Genomic DNA, 20,845 nt, shown 5'->3' on the forward strand with positions numbered 1-20,845 from the left:
TTCGCAAATCGCTGCAGCCGGCTCGCGCCGCGCGAATGAATGAATTCACCGGGCGGCGGCACGGGGTGGAATTCGCACTCGCGCTAAATAAATTTCGTGCTACCCAGCTCTCTCGGTCGCGCTCGGCCAAGCTTCCGGCTTGTTCGTTTTCATGGTCTAATTTTAAGCTTTTGGCCGACCGGACGGACAGACGGACGGAGGATGGATGGGACGGATGGATGGATGGATGGCCGGCTGGCCGGCCGGCTGGATGGATGGATGGATGGATGGACGAGCGAGCGAACGAACGAACGAACGAACGAACGAACGACGGGAATGCACAATGTAGAAGCTTATTAGACATTCACCTTATGGAAATGATTGAACCGTCAGCCGCAGAAACGTCTGCGCGACGATGGATTTCAGTTTCGTCCCGCGGAAAGTGGACGCTCCTTGGCCGCGCCGGCGCGGCGACGAAGGAACGAGGTCGTTTTAATCGCTTTAAGAAGAAATTGAATTATCGCGGCGACGGTATTAATTAATGCTATCGGGAACAATGTTGCTGGAAAGTGTGGGAAATAATTCGAACGTCGCCAGGTGGATTCGAGCTCGCTCTTCTGTTGTACTTGTTTCAAAGTATTCCCGTACAATTCCGTTGGCGTAAAGTTACCGTAAAGTTGGCTAAAGATGTCAGGGACGGATAATTTCAACGAATGCGTCGCTCCGTGGCTTTTCATGGAAATATCGTTCTCAATCTCTGGACTCGGCTGCGTTGCGTTCTAGTGTTGGCCGACGCGAAGCTTAACTCGATTTATATCAAGTACAAGGGAGGACAATCCGGTTAAAGCGACCATAGCCGCGAACGCTATTAATAGGTCATCGTCGGCGAGTCGTCTTCGCTCGGCGCACAAATTAGCGTAGTTTGTACCTGCTTGCCTGCAATTTCTTTGCGCGTGTATGCGTGTGCGAAGATGTCGCGTTCGCGCAGCCACCATCACCCGCCTAACCCGCAGTTCAACCCTTGTTGTGCACACTTCCGTAGAATCGCATAATGGTCATACTGGGGTCTCTCGCGCTACCCCAGCTACAAAAATGCGTACTGCAATGAGACTATTATTTTTTTGAACTGGAAAAAATTCCAGGATATATCTTCAAATAATAGCATAGTTTCGGCGAATAAAATTTGATCTTGAAAAGGGCAAAAAAATTTATAAAGCAAAGAAACACGAGGAATGACTTTTTATTCTTACTTAAGACTTAAAATTGTAGCGCGTGTAATTTTCAATATTTTTTGCAAAAATTTTGAGGAAATACTCTCGATATATTTAGACGAGACTTTAAGAGAGAAATCGATACAATAGCAGGACTTTCAAAAAAGTTCCTCCGAACAGGAGAGTGTCAACTTCACTTCACGGTCGGGATCGTACTGACGCTTAGATCATGGCGCGCATCGTGCCTGGGCTGAAAGAGGGAGACACAGAACCAACAGTAGACAGCAGTACAAGTTCTATTTTCGAAGATTGACATACCGTAAGTCATCATCGAAAATCGTTTTGACCCCACCGTGCGCAACAAGGGTTAATCGCGCAGTTCCTCGTTACTACCCCAGCAAGGCTGGCGAAACTTTGACACGCTGTATACACTCGCGTGCCTCGCGGATTTTGCAGTTCCCGCTATCCCAGCCGGCACCGGGTGGAAAATTTCGAGAGGGATCCGCGTAGCGTTTTACGAGCAGCAGCGAGCGAGGCAAAGATCTCTCTCTCTCTCTCTTTCTCTCTCTCGCGCGCGCGCGCGGTTCACGAGAAACGCGCGCACTCTCTATTTATCCACGCGGTTATCTATGCGCGTACGTCTATCTGTCTATCTGTCTGTTAGTCCGTCCGTTCGTCTGTCGATGTGCGCGAGCGTGCGAGTTTCGCTTTCCAATCCTTCTCGTCGGCGCGTCGTCCGCTTTGCATATTCCTCCTCCCGAGAGCGGGTCCGACGGCAACGAAAGCGTTTGTGCATGAGATGTCTAACAATTTAGGTAACCCGCGAGCGCCGCGGTCCCCGGTGACCAAGCCCACCGCCACCGTCGCCGCCGCCCTGTTCTACCGGGTATCGAATTTACAGCGGCGGCGGTTCGACGGCGTTAATCATTCTATTTCGAGGATCTCGTGGACGCGACGCGACGCGACGCGACGCGACGCGCGTGCATTAGCAGACGCGTTTCTCATACTGACGTCAAACGTCGAATTTCGAAGCCAACTCCGTCGCTCTCGTCGGTCCCGGCCAATAATCTCGCGCGGTTCACCTGCCAGTTCACCAGCCTCGTCCCTGCGTCCCTCGACCTCAGCCGCTCACCAAAGTCGAATATTATGCTCGGCTGCGATCGCGGGCAAAGTATGTGCACGTATGCAACGCTCATCCATATTCATGCTAATTTCCATGCTGCTGCTCGTCATTGTCGTCGTCGTCGTCGTCGTCGTCGTCGTCGTCGTCGTCGTCGTCGTCGTGGTGCGCGCGCGGTTGATTTCGTTTTGCCTTTAATAAAATGCCGCTCGACCGCGATGCATCCATGGCTCTCGTATTTATGCAACTTGTTAACGATTTCCTCCTTCTTCCGCGGCGGCTCGCGAGGAGGAGGGAGCATGTTGTTTATCAATCGGAGTTTGTTCTACGCTACGTTGAGAGTTGAGACCGCCGCGATTTTCATCGACTCTGCGTGAAAGCGCTCGGCCTATGGTGGGGAGTTACTTAAACGAGGGAATCTTTCGCCTCGATTCGTTGCTTCTCTGTTGGCCGTATTAGCCATTTTTTTGTCACGCCTGATTGTACCGTGGACGATGGACGGCGGCGATGTATCGCGAGAAAAAAAAAAACACCGGGATCGGGATCCGTCCGGGTTATCCTGCGTGAGTCTTCGAGTCGACGACAAAACGCGCGCGTTGTTTCCGCGAACGAACGCGACTCCATCTGTTCCGCGTTGCCGTTTTGCGCCGCCGTTATGCTTTCGCCGCATGCATTCAAGTTGCATCTGAAAGAACGTCTCGGTCCGCATCTCGTGGCGCATTTATGTGCGCCATTTAGACGGGCAGCGCAGTTTCTCCTCTTTCGGAGAGAGAAATTATTGTTTTGCGCTCTACTCGGACGAGCAAATTAGACACGATCGAAGGCAAATATTTTGGCCGTTACCTCGCGAAAATGCCGGTGGCAGCGGTAAATTCCAAGGGGAATATCCCCGATGATCCTCCGAGCGAGGAGAGCGAGGTAGTCGCAAGAAGCACGCTGGGAAAAAAACGCGAACGAGTTGCCGCGACGACGACGACGACGACGACGACGACGACGACGAAGGTTTACGGTACTTTGAGCAGCGTGCGCATGCCGGCGCATCGCTTTTACGTACCTAATCCGCTAGCGCCGCATGATGTTTATCATGGTGTTTATGACACTGACCAGTCCCCCTGTTTTTCCCGCCGCCGCCCGCGCTCTCCTCCGACCCGAGCGAGACTCCCCCATCGCGATTTCTCCCACTCGTTCTCGCCGTTTATTGAAATGCAGATACGCTCCACGGACAGATTACACGGCTGTCGCGCGCTGCACATCCTCGGCATTCCTCTCCCCTCGATCCCGATGAAATAACGATCGTCGGCGAAAGAAGGGAATAGATAGGAAGGAAGGGACGCGACGAGACAGAAAACCGCGCAGAAACGACGTCTCCCGTCGGCGAGCGTCGCCGTCGTGTAACCGTAGAAAGGATACGCGCCTCTTTGGGAACAAGGCTCGGCGAGGGGCGTATCGCGCGCGTCTCCTTCTTTGTAACTTTCTTACGGGAGAAAACACATCGACGACGACGACGACGATGACGACGATTTGCCACGCGAGACGGAGAATCACGTAGCGCGTTATCGAGATTACCGGCCCTTGACTGGTCGGTAGATCGCGGGCTATAATACGGGCGAGAGCGGTTTACGAAATTATGGGAGATCCCGTGGGACCGTCGCCGCCGGGATGGAGGAAACAGGAAGAGGAGGGCGCGGGCGAGAAACGCGCGTGCGCTCGGAGTGAAAGGAGAGAGGATCCGGCAAAAACGGTAAACAAGCTTCTTTCCTCGAAACGGCGACTTGGATTTATGAGTCTGTCCGTTGTCCGGGCATTACTACTTTGTACGAGCGAACTGCCCTTCCTACCGCTCCAGCATATCCGCTCGTCGCTTTTTCCCCTCCTCCTCGTACGTCGCTTTTCCGAGTCCTCGAGCGACCGGCGCGAGCCGCCGTTTGTAAACTTACGCGCGCGCGAGCTTTCTTCAATTTCTCGCGTGCTTTGTCGTGTTCCGATCCTCCGCATTCGTGGGTCCCGACCGGCGAAGAAACGCGCGAGTATTGCTACTCCCGCAAAGGACCCGTATTCTCCTCCTTTGCTCCCTCCTTCCTTCCTTCCTTCCTTCCTTCCTTCCCTCCTTCCTTCCTTCCCTCCTTCCTTCCCAGCACTTTTCTTTCTCCGTCTCCTCCTCCTTTCCCGCTCTGAAAGCGTTTACCTGGCGAGCAAAATTCCCCGGCGTGGTATCTCGCGACTTTCGAGTAGTACGGAATAAATGCTCATTTCTCGGTAATTGAATGAGCAAAAGTATCGATATCCGATACTTGCGCGGCAGCCGCACGTCGCGCAATTTCCAGCGACGTCGAGATTGCCAGAGTCGCGTCGCGTCGCGTCACGCCGCGTCGCGTCGCCGCCGCAATTATTCGCCGTCTGTGCGACGACGAAATAATTACTTGGACAGTATACAACTATGAAACACCATTATCCGAGAGCTGGGAGAGCGGCGGTCTCTGTCTCGAGCTCGGCCAATGCTGCGGCTCGCGATCCTCTTTCATCCAACTTTCGCGAAGATTGAAATAGTTGGGTGCGTCGCTTAACTCCTCGCGAATGGGGAACGATATTGCTGTCGATACAGCAGTCTCCTCGGATGTGCACCTCCCCTCTCTCGCCTCGTCGCCTCTCGCATTCCTAAGCAAATCTACGTGACGGTCCACTCGCGCGAGCCCGTAACATAGTTGCGCCGCCGTCCGGCGAAAGTACGGAGCCGGTCGTTATAACGTCGCTGATTACATTTCGCCCGGTATGCCTCGGCCGCGAAACTTCAACGGCAGTTTGCTTAATCGGGTTACCACGGTATCTGCTTGTTCCGATCGCGGCCGTGTTCGTGATACGCCCGCCGCTGCGTGCGGAGGACCGCCGACTTCGCTCGCATTCGTCCTAAATCGAACTTTCGAGGATGCTACACGAGGATTAACAGGTGTTCGAAATTCGCCGATTCGTTTCGCCAGCGGAGCGAAAATTCTTCGCGAATATTCTCGCGCGTGTAAACAGCACGCGCCGCGTGGCATGAGCGCGACAGCTTCGTCGTGGTCCGCTGATCTGATGTCGTTCGAGCTCTTCGCTCGAAACAATGCAAAGCAAAAGTTTGTTCGTTGTTGTCGTGCGAACAATAGCGGCAGATATGCGGACACGAATAAGGCAAAACAAATAAGACCGTTGGGTCGCGACTTTCGTGTTGCCGATCAGCTGGTCGACTCGCGCGGCCAATCAGCGCAGAAGAGTCGACTAAAAATTCGCGGATCCACGCGGCCGGCCCCAGATTCCGATTTCGATTCGTGGAAATCTAACAATGGCTTCGCAAAACGGCGCTTCCTCAGTCCGCGATACGGAATTCAGCGAACGCGGAAAGTCACTTGGCATCCTCGCCGTTCTGTCGCAATCTTACTTTTTCGTTATTCGTCCGCGAGCGCTTATTTTTCTTAGTTTCTTTGCAACGACGAATAAAGAACTCTTTGCGCGCGAATCTCGGTCTTCATTTCCACACTTCGCACTCCTTCGCGGCCGACGATCCACAACGCTGAGCGGCCCCACGGCGATCGCGCCGTGTCTTACCAAAAATTATCGGTGGAACTACCGACGGACATTGTGCCTTATTGCCGCCGATTGTTCTAATTCTCTCGCAGATCCGCGCACACCTAACCTAACCTAACCTAACCCGCGTCACGCCGAGCCTGAAGTCACGGTAACGTAACAAAAAAGGGAAATTTCCGAGGAGATCAAACAGGGAGGGAGGGGCTGAAAACCGCCCCCTCCCCCCGCCGCAAATCGCTCGGGAACTTGTCACTGGCTTAATTATCGGATCACCGAGGAAACAAAAAGTTCACCCAGAAGGGGTTAATCTCGCGTAATGACCGCATTATCGAAATGGAACACCCAAGGGTTAATTGGCTCTTCCTCCCTCCCTTCGTTCGTTCGTTCGTTCGTTCGGTCGACCGCCTCGTTTCTTCTTCTTCGTCTCTCCCTCCCTCTCTCTCTCTCTCTCTTTTTTCTCACATGCCGCTATATCACTCGCCGTGAACTAGCGTGCGAACTGGTTGTGGACTGGTTAGTCGTTGCACTCCTGCCGAGAGTGGACTTTCAGGCGCCTCACGCTATCGCCGTCGCCGCACTAGACTTCACGGCGCCCTTTTTTCCAGCCCTCTTGACGCTCGCCCGACCGCCTTTTCCCTTTTTCCCCCTTTTCCTTTTTGTTTTATCAAGCCCCTCTTCCTTTTTGCGCACAATCGGGACGCGACAGACGAGCGAGCGAGCGCGCGCGCGCGCGCGCGTGCATATTGCGGCCGCCACGAGAGAGTAGTACGCTCTATCATTTGGTCGTTCGGTTTCTTTCGCGCAAGCATGACGCTCGTTTGAAAGAGAAAGAGAAAGAGAAGGGGACGGCGAAAAACCCCTTCGGTCGGTCGGACGGACGGACGGACGGACGGGGGTGGTGAGAGGAGACCTTTTCGGCTCGCGTCACGAGAAGCTCGGTCACGCACGCACCCCCATCGCGGATCGATGCGGGCGCACCGCAGAGTAGCTGAGAAACGTAATTCCGTGCTCGAGCCTCGGTATAATAGGCATCTTGTCGAATATCGTCTGAAAGAAACATACGCGTGCCATCCAGTGCTCTCTCTCTCTCTTTCTCTCTCTCTCGGCTCCAGAGTCAATTGTTCGGGATCGAGTATCATCAGCCGGAGAAAATGATTATGAGCTCCCAATGACGGTGATTATCGCGAGTAGTACACGGCGAGTAGCGGCTTCGAGACCGACGAGTGCGGTAAATTGCAAATTCAAGAGAACGTGACAGATCGAAAGATCGGACGACGACGACGACGACGACGACGACGATACGATAAAACGGTGTCGCGATGAAAATGGCGAGAGCGAGAGGAGATATCTCTCATACTTTGGCGCTGATAATTTCGGAGAGACGTGGTTACGTGACGGTTTGCCAGCAATTCCGCTTCCACCGACGATTCCTAATTCACGTCGTTCGCCGGCGATATTTTTGTGCATTCCGCTCGCGGTTATTCCCGGCACGCCCCGCGCGGCGCGCGCCGCGGCGAAGAAGAATATAAGGGAGTCGCGGCGGCGGGCGCTCGCGCGCGCGCGCGCGAATCGAAAGCGCCCTTTCGCCGCGGAATCGTTGCGGCTAAATTATTAACGTCGCGTGTCGGTATCCACGACGATGGCGACCGCCATCGATTCCCGCGTTTTGCCGCGTTGTCGTCCTGCTTTTTCTCCTCGCGTGCCGCCGCGCCGGTGCGTATGCACACGTATCTAGATGTGCCGCCACGCTCGTCGCTTTAATTTCCATTTGCGTCCCGCCGACATTGTTATTAACCCGCCGCCCGCGCCGTACCCTCAATCTTCCGCCCGCGGTGCATTATGATTCCGCCGCGCGCACGCGCGCGCGCGCGCCGCAAGAAAATAATTGCTCCGATTCCTCCACGCGAATTGAACGATCGAACTGGCTGGCTGGCTGGCTGGCTGGCTGGCTGGCCGCGAATAATAACTCGCGGTGTGTGTACGCTCGTTATTTTCGCGAACAGGCATGCGCACGCGGAAATTGCGCACGCTAAACGGCCGGAAGCGGCGGTAAAAAGAGAGAGTCGCTGCTTCTCTTTTTCTTTTCTGCTGCGCGCGCTGCAAGATCGAGTCGAATTGAGCAATCGAGTGAGGAGATGGATGGTGGCGGCTGCTCAAAGAATTTCGTCGACGGCAAGAAGGAGTCATTATAAATTTCCGCGTGTAAAGAGATGTCCTACCGAGAGAGAGAGAGAGGGGAGGGAGAGAGAGGGAGAGAGAGAGAGAGAGAGATCGATGGATCGCGCTTTCCTCCGCAGCGTCCTCGGGATACTCGAAGCGCGCGAGTACTCGTCGGTCGCTTGAGCGACTGAGCGATCGGTTCCCGCGAGTTGTCCAGCAAAGTATACTCGCGTCGATCGATCGATCGATCGATCGCGCGCCGCGCCGCGCATTATTCATATCGCGACGGTCCGTCCTGGCGGACGATTAAAAGCAATTTAGCTCTCGACTCTGTCGTCACACGATCGCGTGGAACGCAATCGGCTTCGGTCTTGAGTACGACGGGCACGACCCAGTTCTTCAGTCGGCGCGCGCCTTTCGTTTGCATGTGTGTGCTTTGCATACCTCCTCTCTCGTCGGGTACAAAGAGTGCGCTTTACCGCCACGTCACGACTTGGAAAACCGCGCCTGGCCACGTAAGCGCCGCGGAAGCGAGCAAGAAAAACGACGAGGCCGACGGTGCATTTTCATGAAACTGCGTGTTATCCGGCGTGTGTCCGCTCGACGACAGGCCGACTGCCGTTCAGTCGCTCTTTCGGAATTTCTTGGGAAAAACGGAAACTTCATCAAACTCTCTCGATGATGGAGAATTCGATGAAGGAGAACCCCCGCTTCGTACTCGCGCTTCTCCAGCGGAGTCTCACTGTCGTGGAGATTTCGAGATCGCGCAGGGAAAGGGAGAGAGAGAGAGAGAGAGCACTCGATGCGAATGTCGCTTGACACGCGCGACATGTCTCGCCAAATGAGTCTGATGGCGAATTTCTTGCAGAGTTTTCCGCCGGATCACGTCAGCCGGACGCGACAACAAGACCGCGCCGGCTGCACGATGATGATATCGAGAGTAGGAACGTGTCGCAGTCGCTCCCGCGGTAATACATCGCGCCTTTTTTCTTTCTGTTTTTTTTCTGCATTCTCTTGTAACTGCCTGTAACCTTATATTACGGTGCTCCCATTGCCCGCTGCGGTTTCGTATGCAGCACGTGTAGCCGCGATTTCTATGCTAAACGCGTGCTATCGCGATATAGTCGCGACAAATGATCGTCGGCGGCCGCCGCCGCGTTACGTTCTCGTTTCCTTTCCTCCGAGATAGTGATGGCCTCGCGATCTTCCGCGATTCCATGCGCGCGCAGCAGCAAGTTTTCGGCACGATCGACTCGTCTCGTCCTCGCCGACCCACGTCGCGAGCTTTGTGCGAGATTTTGCCGAACGAAACTTGCGCTCGCGGTATTACGAGATTTATTGTCGCGCGCGATCACCGGCCAGCCGAATCACCGCTTAGCTCTCTGCTGTTCTCCGATCAAACGCTTGATTAAATAATTAATTATTCGCGATTCAATCGCGCCACATTCCGTTGAGCATTCTAACAAGTTCTAACAAGTAAACCTCGGGGAACGTCAGACGCCGATTTGTTTCCAATTTTTTTTATGGTTATTTTTTATGTCAGAATATAGAGAAATCTGTTATCATTTTTAGCTTAAATTAATTTCTTCAATTTTTTCGAAATTTCTCAAGTTTTTTGTTCATTCTTTTTTTCGCTCGTTTCTTGTTCATTTTTTGCCAGATTTTGACGTTAAAATGAGCTTGTTTGCTGGATAGTGCGAGCCGAAAGATTACCCAACGTCGAATGTAGCGTAAAACCGAACACTTTTCCAACAATGACGTCGGCCATATTAGATCCGCCATTTTGAATTTTACATAATGCTTCTGATTCATAATCGGCGGCGACATGTGCGTGCAAGTTTCAACAAATCAGATATATATATTTTTAAGAAACATTGTTTTAAATATGTATAAAATAGTGTACTTGTGCGAAACTTTAGAAAATTGAAAAAATTAATTTAAACTAAAAATGATAACAGATTTCTTCATATTTTGACATAAAAAATAAATATAGAAAATTGGAAACAAATCGGCGTCTGACGTTCCCCGAGATTGACTTGTAAGTCGTGAACGGACAAACGACGGTAATCGTGTCAATATAAATACATAATGCCCAGCGGTTTTGGCGAAATTTCATTCCCCGTTCGCGCGCGCGCGCGCGCATCGATCACTCGTTCAATTACAGATCGCGAGCTTTGCTAACGACGGCGACATTTTCATCCGAGACACGTGGCGTACACCGAGACGAAATAAGGGTTGGCTGGGGCGGCAGCCAAGTTTTCGACTCGGAGTTACGCAAATGTCGTCGAGCGCGAACTGCTCGTCGACAGTCTGACGTGGACGAGAATTCCGACGGCGGAATGTAATCGACGCGGAAAGCTTAACGAAACGAATGGCTCGAGCCGTTCATCAACCGCCCCCGATGCGCTCGTTCTCTCGTTTGACGATCGCTCGCCTAATGAGCAACAACCGCCGTATTAAGAATGTAATTTTTCGCGCGGCCGGGGAGGAATGAAGGAGTTACCGCGCCGGCCGGCTCGAAGCGTTCGCGCTAAATCTCTAATTGAACAATGTATCTTGGGTGGTCGCGGCTCACGGAGAATTAATCGCGGCTTTTATTTTTAGAACGTTCTGCGGCGACCGGAGAGCGAGAGAGAGAGAGAGAGAGAGAGAGATCTCGCACGGGAGTAGAAATAATTAAATATTAATCCCGTTGGATTTTTTATCACTCGAGAGGGCACCTCCACCAAGGGTGGCACGCCGCCTTATACATCGACAATTAAATGCGTCGGTGCAACGCAAACGCGTTGAATTTGTATCGACACAGGTAGCCAAGTAGAAAAATTAATAGCGCTCTGGTAAAGACCTGATTATTTTTCTCTAACGTTAATCGGACCCTGGTAAGAATAGAAAGACGAGCGCCCTGCAAGATGTATAACAAATGGTCTTTACAAGGCAATATCAACGGGGCTTTGTAAGGCAATATTAATAGGGTTTTATAAGGAAATATTTTTATCATTGCTTGTGAATAAAAATATTCCTTCTTTTTCATTCCAAGAAATTTAGACTGTAATTTCTTTATTTCTTTAGAACCTTGTTAGTATATAAGAATTTTTTACTTCAAAAATATAACATAATTTACAATAAAATATAGCATCCCCATTATCTTATGTGTAAAGGTTGCTCGGCGGTACGGGCGGTGGAAATGTACTTTGCGCTCTCTCGCTTGTAGGATCGCATACGCGCGCTCCGAATTTTAATCGGCTGCTAAAACGCTCCCGGATTTACGCGGCCGGATACAATTTTCCACTCGAGTCGAGCGTCTTGCGACGAGCACCGGCCTGTCTTAACGGGACACCCCATAGACGCATAAAATCCGTATACATTAGCACGCGTTATGGACTCGGATAGACTGCGTGCGCACGCGCGGCCGGCATAGTAATTCATTGTCCGTTAAATCGCCTCGTTCGCTTTAATGACGCCGCCGGCGTGAGGAGAGCATTTTACGAGAGAGAGAGAGAGAGAGAGAGAGAGAGAGAGAGAGAGAGAGAGGCGATCTGCGCCCGCCCGCTATATGTGTTTCGTCGCGTTTTATTGCACTTATCTGGCCTTTTCGCCGGATCGAGCCTCGCCACGCGCCTCGACCGCCGACGAAATCGGTAGCGTATGTTCGTTTATACATCGCGGCTTTACGATCCCATCATCTCGGCCATCGACGGCCAAGTCACGGCGGCGTGACTTGGCCGTCGCGCGGCGAAGAGAGCCGGATTCTCCGGGCGGGGGGGAACGCGCGCTGTCGGTCGGCATTATGATAAGAGCCGATTACGAGTAAATCGCATAAATCGCGCGCTTCTTCATTGTCCGCGCGCATTACGATGCGCGGCGGAATCTCTCGTGTTCTCTCTGATCGAACGAATCGTCCGTTTCTGTTTCAGGAATAATGAAGAGAGAAGCCGAGACCGGCGCTATGACAGGTTCCGGGGGTCCGACGAGCCCCCACAAGCGTTATCGACAGGGTGACGATGAACTTCGTCTTCTGATACCGAGTAAGGTGAGTGCCGAGAGTGTCGATCGATCGAGCGCGTTACCGCGCGCGGAAATATCCTCGACTCGCGGAGATGCCGGTGACTAACGAGCGTGTTGATTCATCCGCGCTCGAGTCTCGTCGACGACTTCCGGCGAGACTCATCGACATCCATTTCTCCTTGAGACACTCGCGTGGATCGAAAAGTCGACGAGCGCCGCGGTGTAACGCGAGTATCATTATTTTTTATTAACGAGAGCACATGTGCGTTAAATCCGCAAAGCGGGTGTTGTCTGATCAAAGTGGCTGAATCGGTTTGAGAAAAATGACAAGGACAAAAGAAATGGAGAGGATAAACATGAACAGAGAAGAGGCTCGAGATTCTGACTTGGCAACTCGACGATGCGCGGAGAGTGCTGCGGCGGGGGGCTGTGCATTCGCTGTGGCTGCGAGCGCGAAAAGTCGGCGAAATTCAAGTGGGATTCGACAGTCACTCTGGCCTTTGAGTTTGAATTTCAGCAGTCAGGAAGACGCTTAGATGGCTCACGAAGCTTGAGCCGACGACGAAGATGAATTTCTCCGGGCCGGGCGTCGTTGCGCGGAAACGATCCTCACCCCGGCCGACGTCTTTGCTCGCGCGCGCGAGAGAGACAGAGACAGAGAGAGAGACAGAGACAGAGAGAGAGAGAGAGAGAGAGAGAGAGAGAGAGAGAGAGAGAGAGAGAGAGAGAGAGAGAGAGAGAGAGAGAGAGAGAGAGAGAGCCAACACGCCTCCGTCGTTCGCGCGACGGGCGTGTTTCAGCACACACAATGTGCACGCACGTAGCTTCCCACGGAAGCGACACTGCCGCGTCGCACTGGGTCACAGTATTTTCCAGTCACGCGTGTCGTGTTTTCGCGGGGAGCCGGTTAACGGCTCCCACCTCCGGCCGCGTCCGTTCCGTCGTGGAACAGCCGCCGCCGGGGCTCTTCCGGTCATTGTCGCCACGCTCGACGGACCGTTATCGGTTTCTCGGCGCGCGCGCGCTCGCTCGCTCGCTCGCTTTCTTCATCTTCCTCGCGGGAAATCGGGAATCTGCGCGAGCCAAGTTTCGGCGAGGTGCTAACGCGAAAGTTCCGTTATCTCGCCGCGAAGCGGAGCGGAGCGCGGCGAGAAAGGTATACCATTAAGTTTCCATTCTCGCCAGCCGACGCGTTGTATCGCTCCGTTGTTGGCTCGGGATGTTTCTCCGGGGCCGGGCGGATATTTTCTTGCGCCACGCCGTTTCCTGCGGCCGCGCGGCGCACAATAAGACGTAAGAGGCGAATATCGCGATTGCGCCGGCCGCGCGCAATGCTGCTTTCGAAGGGGCTCCGGCGCGGCGGGAAGAAGTAATATCGCGGATCGAGGTCTATCTGCGCCTCCTTTCGCCGGCCGCTGATTGATTGTAGCATTGAGAATATCGAAGGCAGCCGCCGCGCGGTGGAGGCGTTCCGCGCGCGCACTTCCCTTTGTCCGATCGCGTATTTACCGAGGGAATCGTCGGCGCTGATTTTATCGCGGAAGCGCGCTCGGCTCGGCTCGGCTCGGCTCGGCTCGGCTCGGCTCGACGTCCGCGAGCGCCGAATTTCCAAATTAATCGCGGAGCGCGCATCGACTCGCGATTATAATTAATCGCGTGAATCCAATTTCTCATTTAATTCGGAGGCTCCTTGGCGAGTCGTCGAGCTCCCTGGAGAGCGCGGTGTGACTCACCGCGAATTTCCTCGGCGAAACAATGATTATCTCGAATCCTGCCGAAAGGATCGACGCGTTTCATCAACTCCTCCCGGCGCGGCGGCTCCGCGACTTCCGCCGCCGCGGGGGAGGCGAGCTTTCGCGGGGTGTAATTTACGTAAATCGCCGGCGAGCGCGAGCGTTAATAAGCGCTAATTGAATCGAATGCTCGATCGTCACGTGGGAGCGCAGATAAGCTACTCTTCATCGTCCGCGGACACGCGAGCGCTCGGAAGGAGCAAACGCGCGCGAAAGCGCGCGAAGCTACAGTTACACAGGATCGAGGATCGCGCTGCTGACGTTACTCTCGTCGGGACCTTCGGGATGAGAGCGAGACGCACGAGGGAGCTCGACGAGCGAGTCCTCCTCGTCGCGGCGCGAGGGTGCGACTCGAGGCAAGTCGAGGCGCGTGACATCATTACGAACGGGCGGCGTGTCGGCCCTGGCACGATCGTGCCTGTTAATTTCGTAATGGCCAGCAACGACGTGCACTGCAGGCCGGCCGAGGTGGTGCCGGCGCGATTTAATCGGCGCCGCGAGGACGCCTTATTGCGATCCAGCTGGTCGAGCACGAACTCGCCTCGTCGCGCTCGATTGCGCGCGCGCGCGCGCGGTCGAATCTCTCGCGCGCTACGTAATCGCTCGCGACGATATCATCGCGTGCGCGCGCGCGCGCGCGCTCTCTCGTCGACGGTGTGTCAGGGACGATCGCGTTCGGGATAACGCTCCCGCTCTCCTTGGGGAAGATCCTCGCATCCTCGCGCATGCCGCGAGTTTCGGAAAAAGCACACGCCCCGCGGCTTCGTCGTCGCCGCTGCCGCCGCTCGGAGTTCTCACGAGCTCGTTTCGTGTGTGTTACATCTGCCAAGTGGCGACTCTCCTCGTCATCTCGAGAGGGTCGAGCGTGTCGAAAGACTCTCTCGTTGGAAGTCCGTTCGTTTCGAAAGTCTCGTGGCTCCGCCGCATTGTATAGCGATATCATCTACGCGCGCGTTCTCTCGCATGCTGCTCACGTACGAGCAGAGCTGCGTAAGGAGCTCGTCTCTGCGAGAGACGAGGACAAGATTGGCAGCTTAGCGAGAGGCTCCGCAGCTCTCCAGAGAGAACTTCTCGCTTTCCGGCTGGCTGGGGTGGGCGGCGGTTAAGGGCTGAAATTCGGATACTCGGCCGGCCGATCGGCCAGTTCGAGAGCTTCCAAGACAGAGACGTGCGAGCGTCCCGCGTTGCTGCTGTCGCTGTCGCTCGCGCTCGCGCTCGCGCTCGCGCGAGTTCCTCGAGGGAAAACGCGCCGACGCGAGGCGAGGGCGCGCGTCGCGGTCGGCATGAAAATGACCGCATTCCTGCGTCGCTGCATAATGCACCGTTGCTGGCGCGCATCGGAGCGCGTCCCTGACGCGCCTCCTCTCGCGTAGGAGAAAGTGCTAATTGTCGGAGCTTATTTAATTAGCTGTCGGAACGTGATAAATCGTCCGTCGTTAAAGAGAGGCCCGCCGCGACCGAAGACGTCGTCGTCTTCGTCGGCCTCTCGCGGATCTCTCGAGGAATTCAACGGCACCGGCGGATCGCATTCCGCGACGCGACCGCCCGGGAGTTCATTTTGCCGAAAGTCCGGCCAAATGAAAATAACTGTCGTAATAAGCGTCGAAACGGCGAGCAAGATTTTTTTATCGCAAGCGCGCATCAGCCGGCTCCTGGAGAAAGCCACCGCGGAGTATACGTATGCCGCTGTGCTGCCGCCGCGGGACTCCTCACGGAAGAAGGGAATTTCCATGTCACGTTCGTTACGCACGCCTCGGGGCGGATCATTTCACTTGCAGATCTTTCATTTCATAAGTATTTGTCGCCGGCGAGACGCGCGCGCGCGCGTCAGCGTCGCTTAATGTCGAGGAGAGAGATTCGCCGAGGCCGTAGCGCGCGCGCGGGAACCGCCATCTCGGAGAGATTGCTCAGCTGGCAAATATTTGTAAGCATCGCTCCTGCGCGCGGTTGTGCTCTCTCTCTCTCTCTCTCTCTCTCTCTCTCTCTCTCTCTCTCTCTCTCTCTCTCTCGTTGATCTCCGCGGAGAGCCGCGAGAGAGACACGTTTGTGTGTGTTTCGTCCGAGCGAGATTGCGCGGCCTTCTCCTTCGTCTGACTGACGATCCCGTTGTATCTTTCTGTTGCAGGTAGCTGGTTCGATAATCGGCAAGGGTGGTCAGAACATCACCAAACTCAGGAGTCAGGTAAGCTTTTGGGCTTTGACTCGTTGGATAGTTTGTCGTAGTTTCGCTCCTCTCTTTGCCCGTCCTCTCATAAAGTTCCTTTCACGGTAGCGAACATGAGACAGAGAGAGAGAGAGAGAGAGAGAGAGAGAGAGAGAGAGAGAGAGAGAGAGAGAGAGAGAGAGGGAGGGAGGGGGTGAGAGAGAGCGAGAGAAAGAGACGGGGAGAGAGCGAGCGATACAGAGAGACGGCGGGGAGAGACGAGGATCGCACAAATAATTCAGCGGGAGATCGTAAAAACTGAGTCTGAGAAATGTTCACCGAGATACGCTCCTGCGCGCGGCGGTCACCATCTTTATGCCGCACGAAGAGCGACGTGGTTTTTACGATCTCCCGGGCCAACCTTGTGTGTCTTTCACTGTCTAATTGTGTCGGATTTTCAGTTGGTTGAGAGTCATTTTTTTCTTTGGTTCACCAGTCCCCCGGCGACTCGCGCTAGTCGACGAGTCGCCAGTCCGCAGCAGCGACCAATGAGTCGTGGTTTTTTTTTTTTTTTTTTTTTTATGTTTCGCGCACCGTCTATGGATCGATGACGCGAGCGCCTGCAACGTAGTAATAAATTCTAGCCCCTCGACTCGCGTAGCCTTCGAATTTTCCCTCTCGATCGGAAGCGCCGGTTAATCGCCGTCACGCAGACGATCACTTGGATTTATTGGCGCGACAATTGCATCATCATATTTGTGTTACCTCCGTCGTGTTTTTTTTGCGCGGTCCACACCGAAAAGGTCGAAAAAGTTTCGACGCGGCGATTCGCCGTGTAATTCGCGCAAAGAGCAACGCGCGCGCGGCGACTCGTGTCCATGTGAAAAGGCTGTTCCGTCGCGGGAATTTCTTTCGCCCGGCGCTCGTCTCGTTCTCCAAAGACACACCCCCAGCCCCCCGCATCCGTACGCGAGCTTCATTATGCATTTGGTTCTTGAAACGCGGAGGGGAGGGGGGGGGTCTCTCGTCTTTCGCCCGTATATCTCACGTCGTACACTCGTATCAATATTTCATGAGACATTCGTTATTCCTCGGTTACAAGGATATAGAGCTACGGCCAGTCCTGCGCTCGCTTCGATTTTATTTTCGCGCCATACTTTAAGGGCGACACGCGAAACTTGCATGCTTTATGATCGATGGCGAGAGGGGGAGAGAGAGGGGGGGGGAGGGAGGGAGGGAGGGAGAGAACTCGTCCTTCTCCTGGACGTCGACGTGGATGAATCCCCTCTCGCCTTCGAGCGCGACTCGGCGTTCGCTCGCTCGCTCGCTCGCTCGCTCGCGCCTACGTGATCGATACATCATGCCCTAGTTTTCCGCTACGTTAACGTCGCACTAGATCATTAACGTCGAATGATCATGACCATGATCCTCCGATCGTGTCTCGAAGAAGCGCGACTCTGGGATTCGTCGGGCTGCTCGAGCCGCCAAATAAGCACATGAGTGCGTCTGAAAGTTGACGAGCTCGGTTGACGAGCCATCTCGTCAGCGCCTACATGACTCACGGTCAATTTAGCCAGTTAGTCAAGCGACGTCTTCGATGAGACACGGTGCGGCCGTAATAATCGCAAAACTGCACGGATCGTTGCCGCAGCACGGCGGATAGCGCAACACGTCGCGTTCGTAGCGGCCGCGATTTCCGACACACACACACACACACACACAGAGAGAGAGAGAGAGAGAGAGAGAGAGAGGGGGAGAGAGAGAGAGAGAGAGAGAGAGAGAGAGAGAGAGAGCCTCGCTCTTCGGGCTCTTTTCCTTGCAATCTGTCTCGTCGTTCGCGCCGCGCGAGGAACGAGGCGCATCTCGCGCGGAATATCAGGCCGGTCTCGAGACTCTCGACGGTGTAATAAAACTGTCGGGACGTCGAACGCAAAATGGCGAGTCGCGCTGCCGAAGTCTCGCTGGTGTTTCTCGCTGCGGTGTCCGCCGTGCTCGCTCGAGCGTTCGCCACGTTGAACGTAATTCGACGCTCCGCGATAATGACGCATCGACCAGGCGCGTCTCTCCGCTCGCTCTCGTGTGTGATAGCTGAGACGGCACGCGGGGGTTGCAGGGGTTGCAGGGGTGAGTGAGATAGGGTTGCCAGCGTGACCCCCTTGTCCTTTGCGCTGCGCGTTCGTAACTGGCCGCGATCTCGATTTCTCCGCGAGTACGATTACACGACTGCGTTACTTACTTTACTCGCTTGCTTACGGTTATCATCCTCCGAGTCAGCGGTTGTTTACTACGGGGCGAGGGGGGGGGGGAGGGTGAGAGGTCCGTGTGCGACGAGTTTCAACCGTGTCGCACTGCCATCGGGCTCAACTGCTAAAGTGCACTCAGCACGGCACGGACCGGGGCGGGGGTGTCGCGTTAATGGCATAAATTTCGTTCTTTAATCGCGCGGTGCTGACATCGTCGCAAATTACCCGGACACTTTGTGACGCCTCCGCCAGCGACGGCGGCGGCGGAGGTACGCCTCCCTCCCCCCGCTGTGTCCGTCGAAACGTCCCGCGCGATGCACGTTTCTCGTTCGGATGCACGGGCTTTTTTACGACGGCCCGACTACGTGCCGCGCGGCGAGAACACGTCCTTCTCTCTCACGTTGGGTCTCACGTCGCGTCATGGCGACTCCTCCGTAACGCAAATGGGGGGAGGAACCGGCGCGGGGACCGACGCGGGCGACCTGAGATTCAGGACGCCTGAGGACGCGCGCGCGCGCGCGCGCGCTCGGACATGGCACTTTCGGCGCTGATAATCGGCCGGGCGATTATCGAGGAGGTCGGTCCTCGTCAAACGAGGAGTGGCTGCGCCCTCGAATTTGCAGACGTTTCCGCCATGAAATCGATAACGTTACACCCGCGCGTGTTACGCCGCCGCTTCATCCAGCCGGAATGTCGCCTGATTCAAAGGTAAAATTTGCTGTGCGCGACTCACCGAGAGCGGCAAGAGTGTCTCGAAATAATGATCGGCTAATCATGATAATGGTAAGAATAATCTGACGGATGCTCGGTTAATTCGACAAGTCGCGTAGCGCAGCGTCTCGCGTCCATTTTGTTGTCCGGCGTCGACTATCGGTCGCCGGAGAGTGCCGTATCCGAGGAGAATCTCTCAGCGATTCATTTCTAGTTTGCGTTACCCGTATGCGGCGGCGGCTTTCTCCGCGGAAGGAAGCCTCTCTCGAAACGTCGCGTCGCATTCGCGGAGTTTGCCGGTCCGCAGAATGCGCGAACCTTTTGACGGGCGACAGAGAAAGAGAGAGAGAGAGAGAGAGAGAGAGAGAGAGAGAGTGCGTTGCGCTCCTGAAATCGCGCGTGCGAAAAGATATTGGAAAGTCGCATGTCGCATATATCGGGAACGCGCGTTCGAGGTGTAAAGAGAGAAAGAGAGAAAAAATAAAACAGAGAGAAAGGAAAGGATCAGTCCCGTCGGTCGATGCAGCTCTCGCGACGCAGGGAGAGTAAACTGTAAGATTTCGCAGTCTGTAGATCGGCGTCAAAAAATTACCTTCCACGTGGAGTGTATCGATAGCGCGGATTAGGAAGAAGACACGGTCGCGTGTTCTTCGCGAGCAGCGGGGAACCGGAAGATGGAACTTTCGCCACGTTGCGGCGATTCGTTTCGCCTTGCACTTGGCGGCACGGGGGGGGGGCGGGCCTCTCTCGGCGCGAGGAGGTTGTTTCTATTCGCGAGCCACGAAACTCGCGAGAGCGACTATCGCGCGCCGTGTTCCCTTCTCTCTCGCTTCCTCTTCGCGAAACTTTCGTTACTTATGGCCGATAAAAAACTCGGGTGAGAACTCGGTTGTCAGTTACGAGCCGCCGTAAGGCGGCTTACCGGCCTTGTCGGCGCGCGCGCGCGAGCTACACCGGACGCCTTTAAGAGACCTCTTCGTTTGAGGATTAAAAACTTGCTTGATTAACGACGTTTAGCGCACTTCGTTAGCAATTGAAATATTCCTCGGGTCGCCGTCGCGGCAGAGTGACGTCAATTAACCGTCGCGCCAGGAGAGAGGGAGAGAGAGAGAGAGAGAGAGAGAGAGGGAGAGAGAGAGAGAGAGAGAGAAATTATTCGAGTGCACCTTCAGAATTCTTAATGGTTTCGTGGGTCAAGGGAGGAGGAGGAGGAGGAGGAGGAGGGGGGGGGTGCCGACGACCGTGCGCCCGATCCGCGGTCTTTGCCGGGATGATACAAGTACGTCTGTCGGACTAAGCACTTCGCTCCGAAGAGAAAAGCCGGGCAATTTCTCCCTGCAGCTTGGCCGGGTTCTTTCGCCAATCGTATCACGATATCGGCCGGCGGGAGGAATCTCAAAGTTGGGACTTTTCAAGCGAATAACCGCGCGCGGGAGGCGCGCGCTCCCGGCGCTGAATACACTACTCGCGATCTCTCTCGAGCGAGACATTCCATTTTCGCGCGATTCCCGTAACTCGACTTGCCAATATTTTTCTCGCCCTCCAGCGGTAGTCGATCCGCCACCAACTACCACCACCACCACCACCACCACCACTACCACCATCACAACCGCCACCACCACCGTCGCCGCCGTCGCCGCCGTCGGCGATGACGACGACGACGACGACGACGCGCATGGTGGCAAATAAGAAACTCGCGGGTAGAGGGGGAGGGGAGAAAGAAAAAGAAGAAGAAAGTACGGATGCGGGTGGGTGGGACTGATTTAGCAGAAATCGCGAAGCGGGGAGGGGGTTAGAAAAGAGGAGAGGTGGGTGGGGTGAGAGAGGGTTGTTAGGAGGTTAAGCCGCGAATTAATCCAGCCGTCAGACGCGATGTCTAACTTGGTTGATGGTTTGTGCCCTGGCCCCGCCCCAACCCCGGC

General features: G+C 54.8%; 1 protein-coding gene across 1 annotated transcript in view; it reads left to right on the top strand.

Moving 5' to 3' along the window:
* Window positions 1–20,845, top strand: part of HnRNP-K (Heterogeneous nuclear ribonucleoprotein K) — a 110,476-nt gene that overhangs the window by 42,736 nt on the left and 46,895 nt on the right. Inside the window, exons 4-5 of the mRNA XM_025305284.1 lie at window positions 11,943–12,058; window positions 15,952–16,008. Of these exons, the coding sequence (XP_025161069.1) occupies window positions 11,943–12,058; window positions 15,952–16,008 (173 nt within the window). The remainder of the gene's footprint in view (window positions 1–11,942; window positions 12,059–15,951; window positions 16,009–20,845) is intronic.

This window comes from Harpegnathos saltator, unplaced genomic scaffold (assembly GCF_003227715.2).
Source record: "Harpegnathos saltator strain DR-91 unplaced genomic scaffold, Hsal_v8.6 scaffold12, whole genome shotgun sequence".
Lineage (NCBI taxonomy): Eukaryota > Metazoa > Arthropoda > Insecta > Hymenoptera > Formicidae > Harpegnathos > Harpegnathos saltator.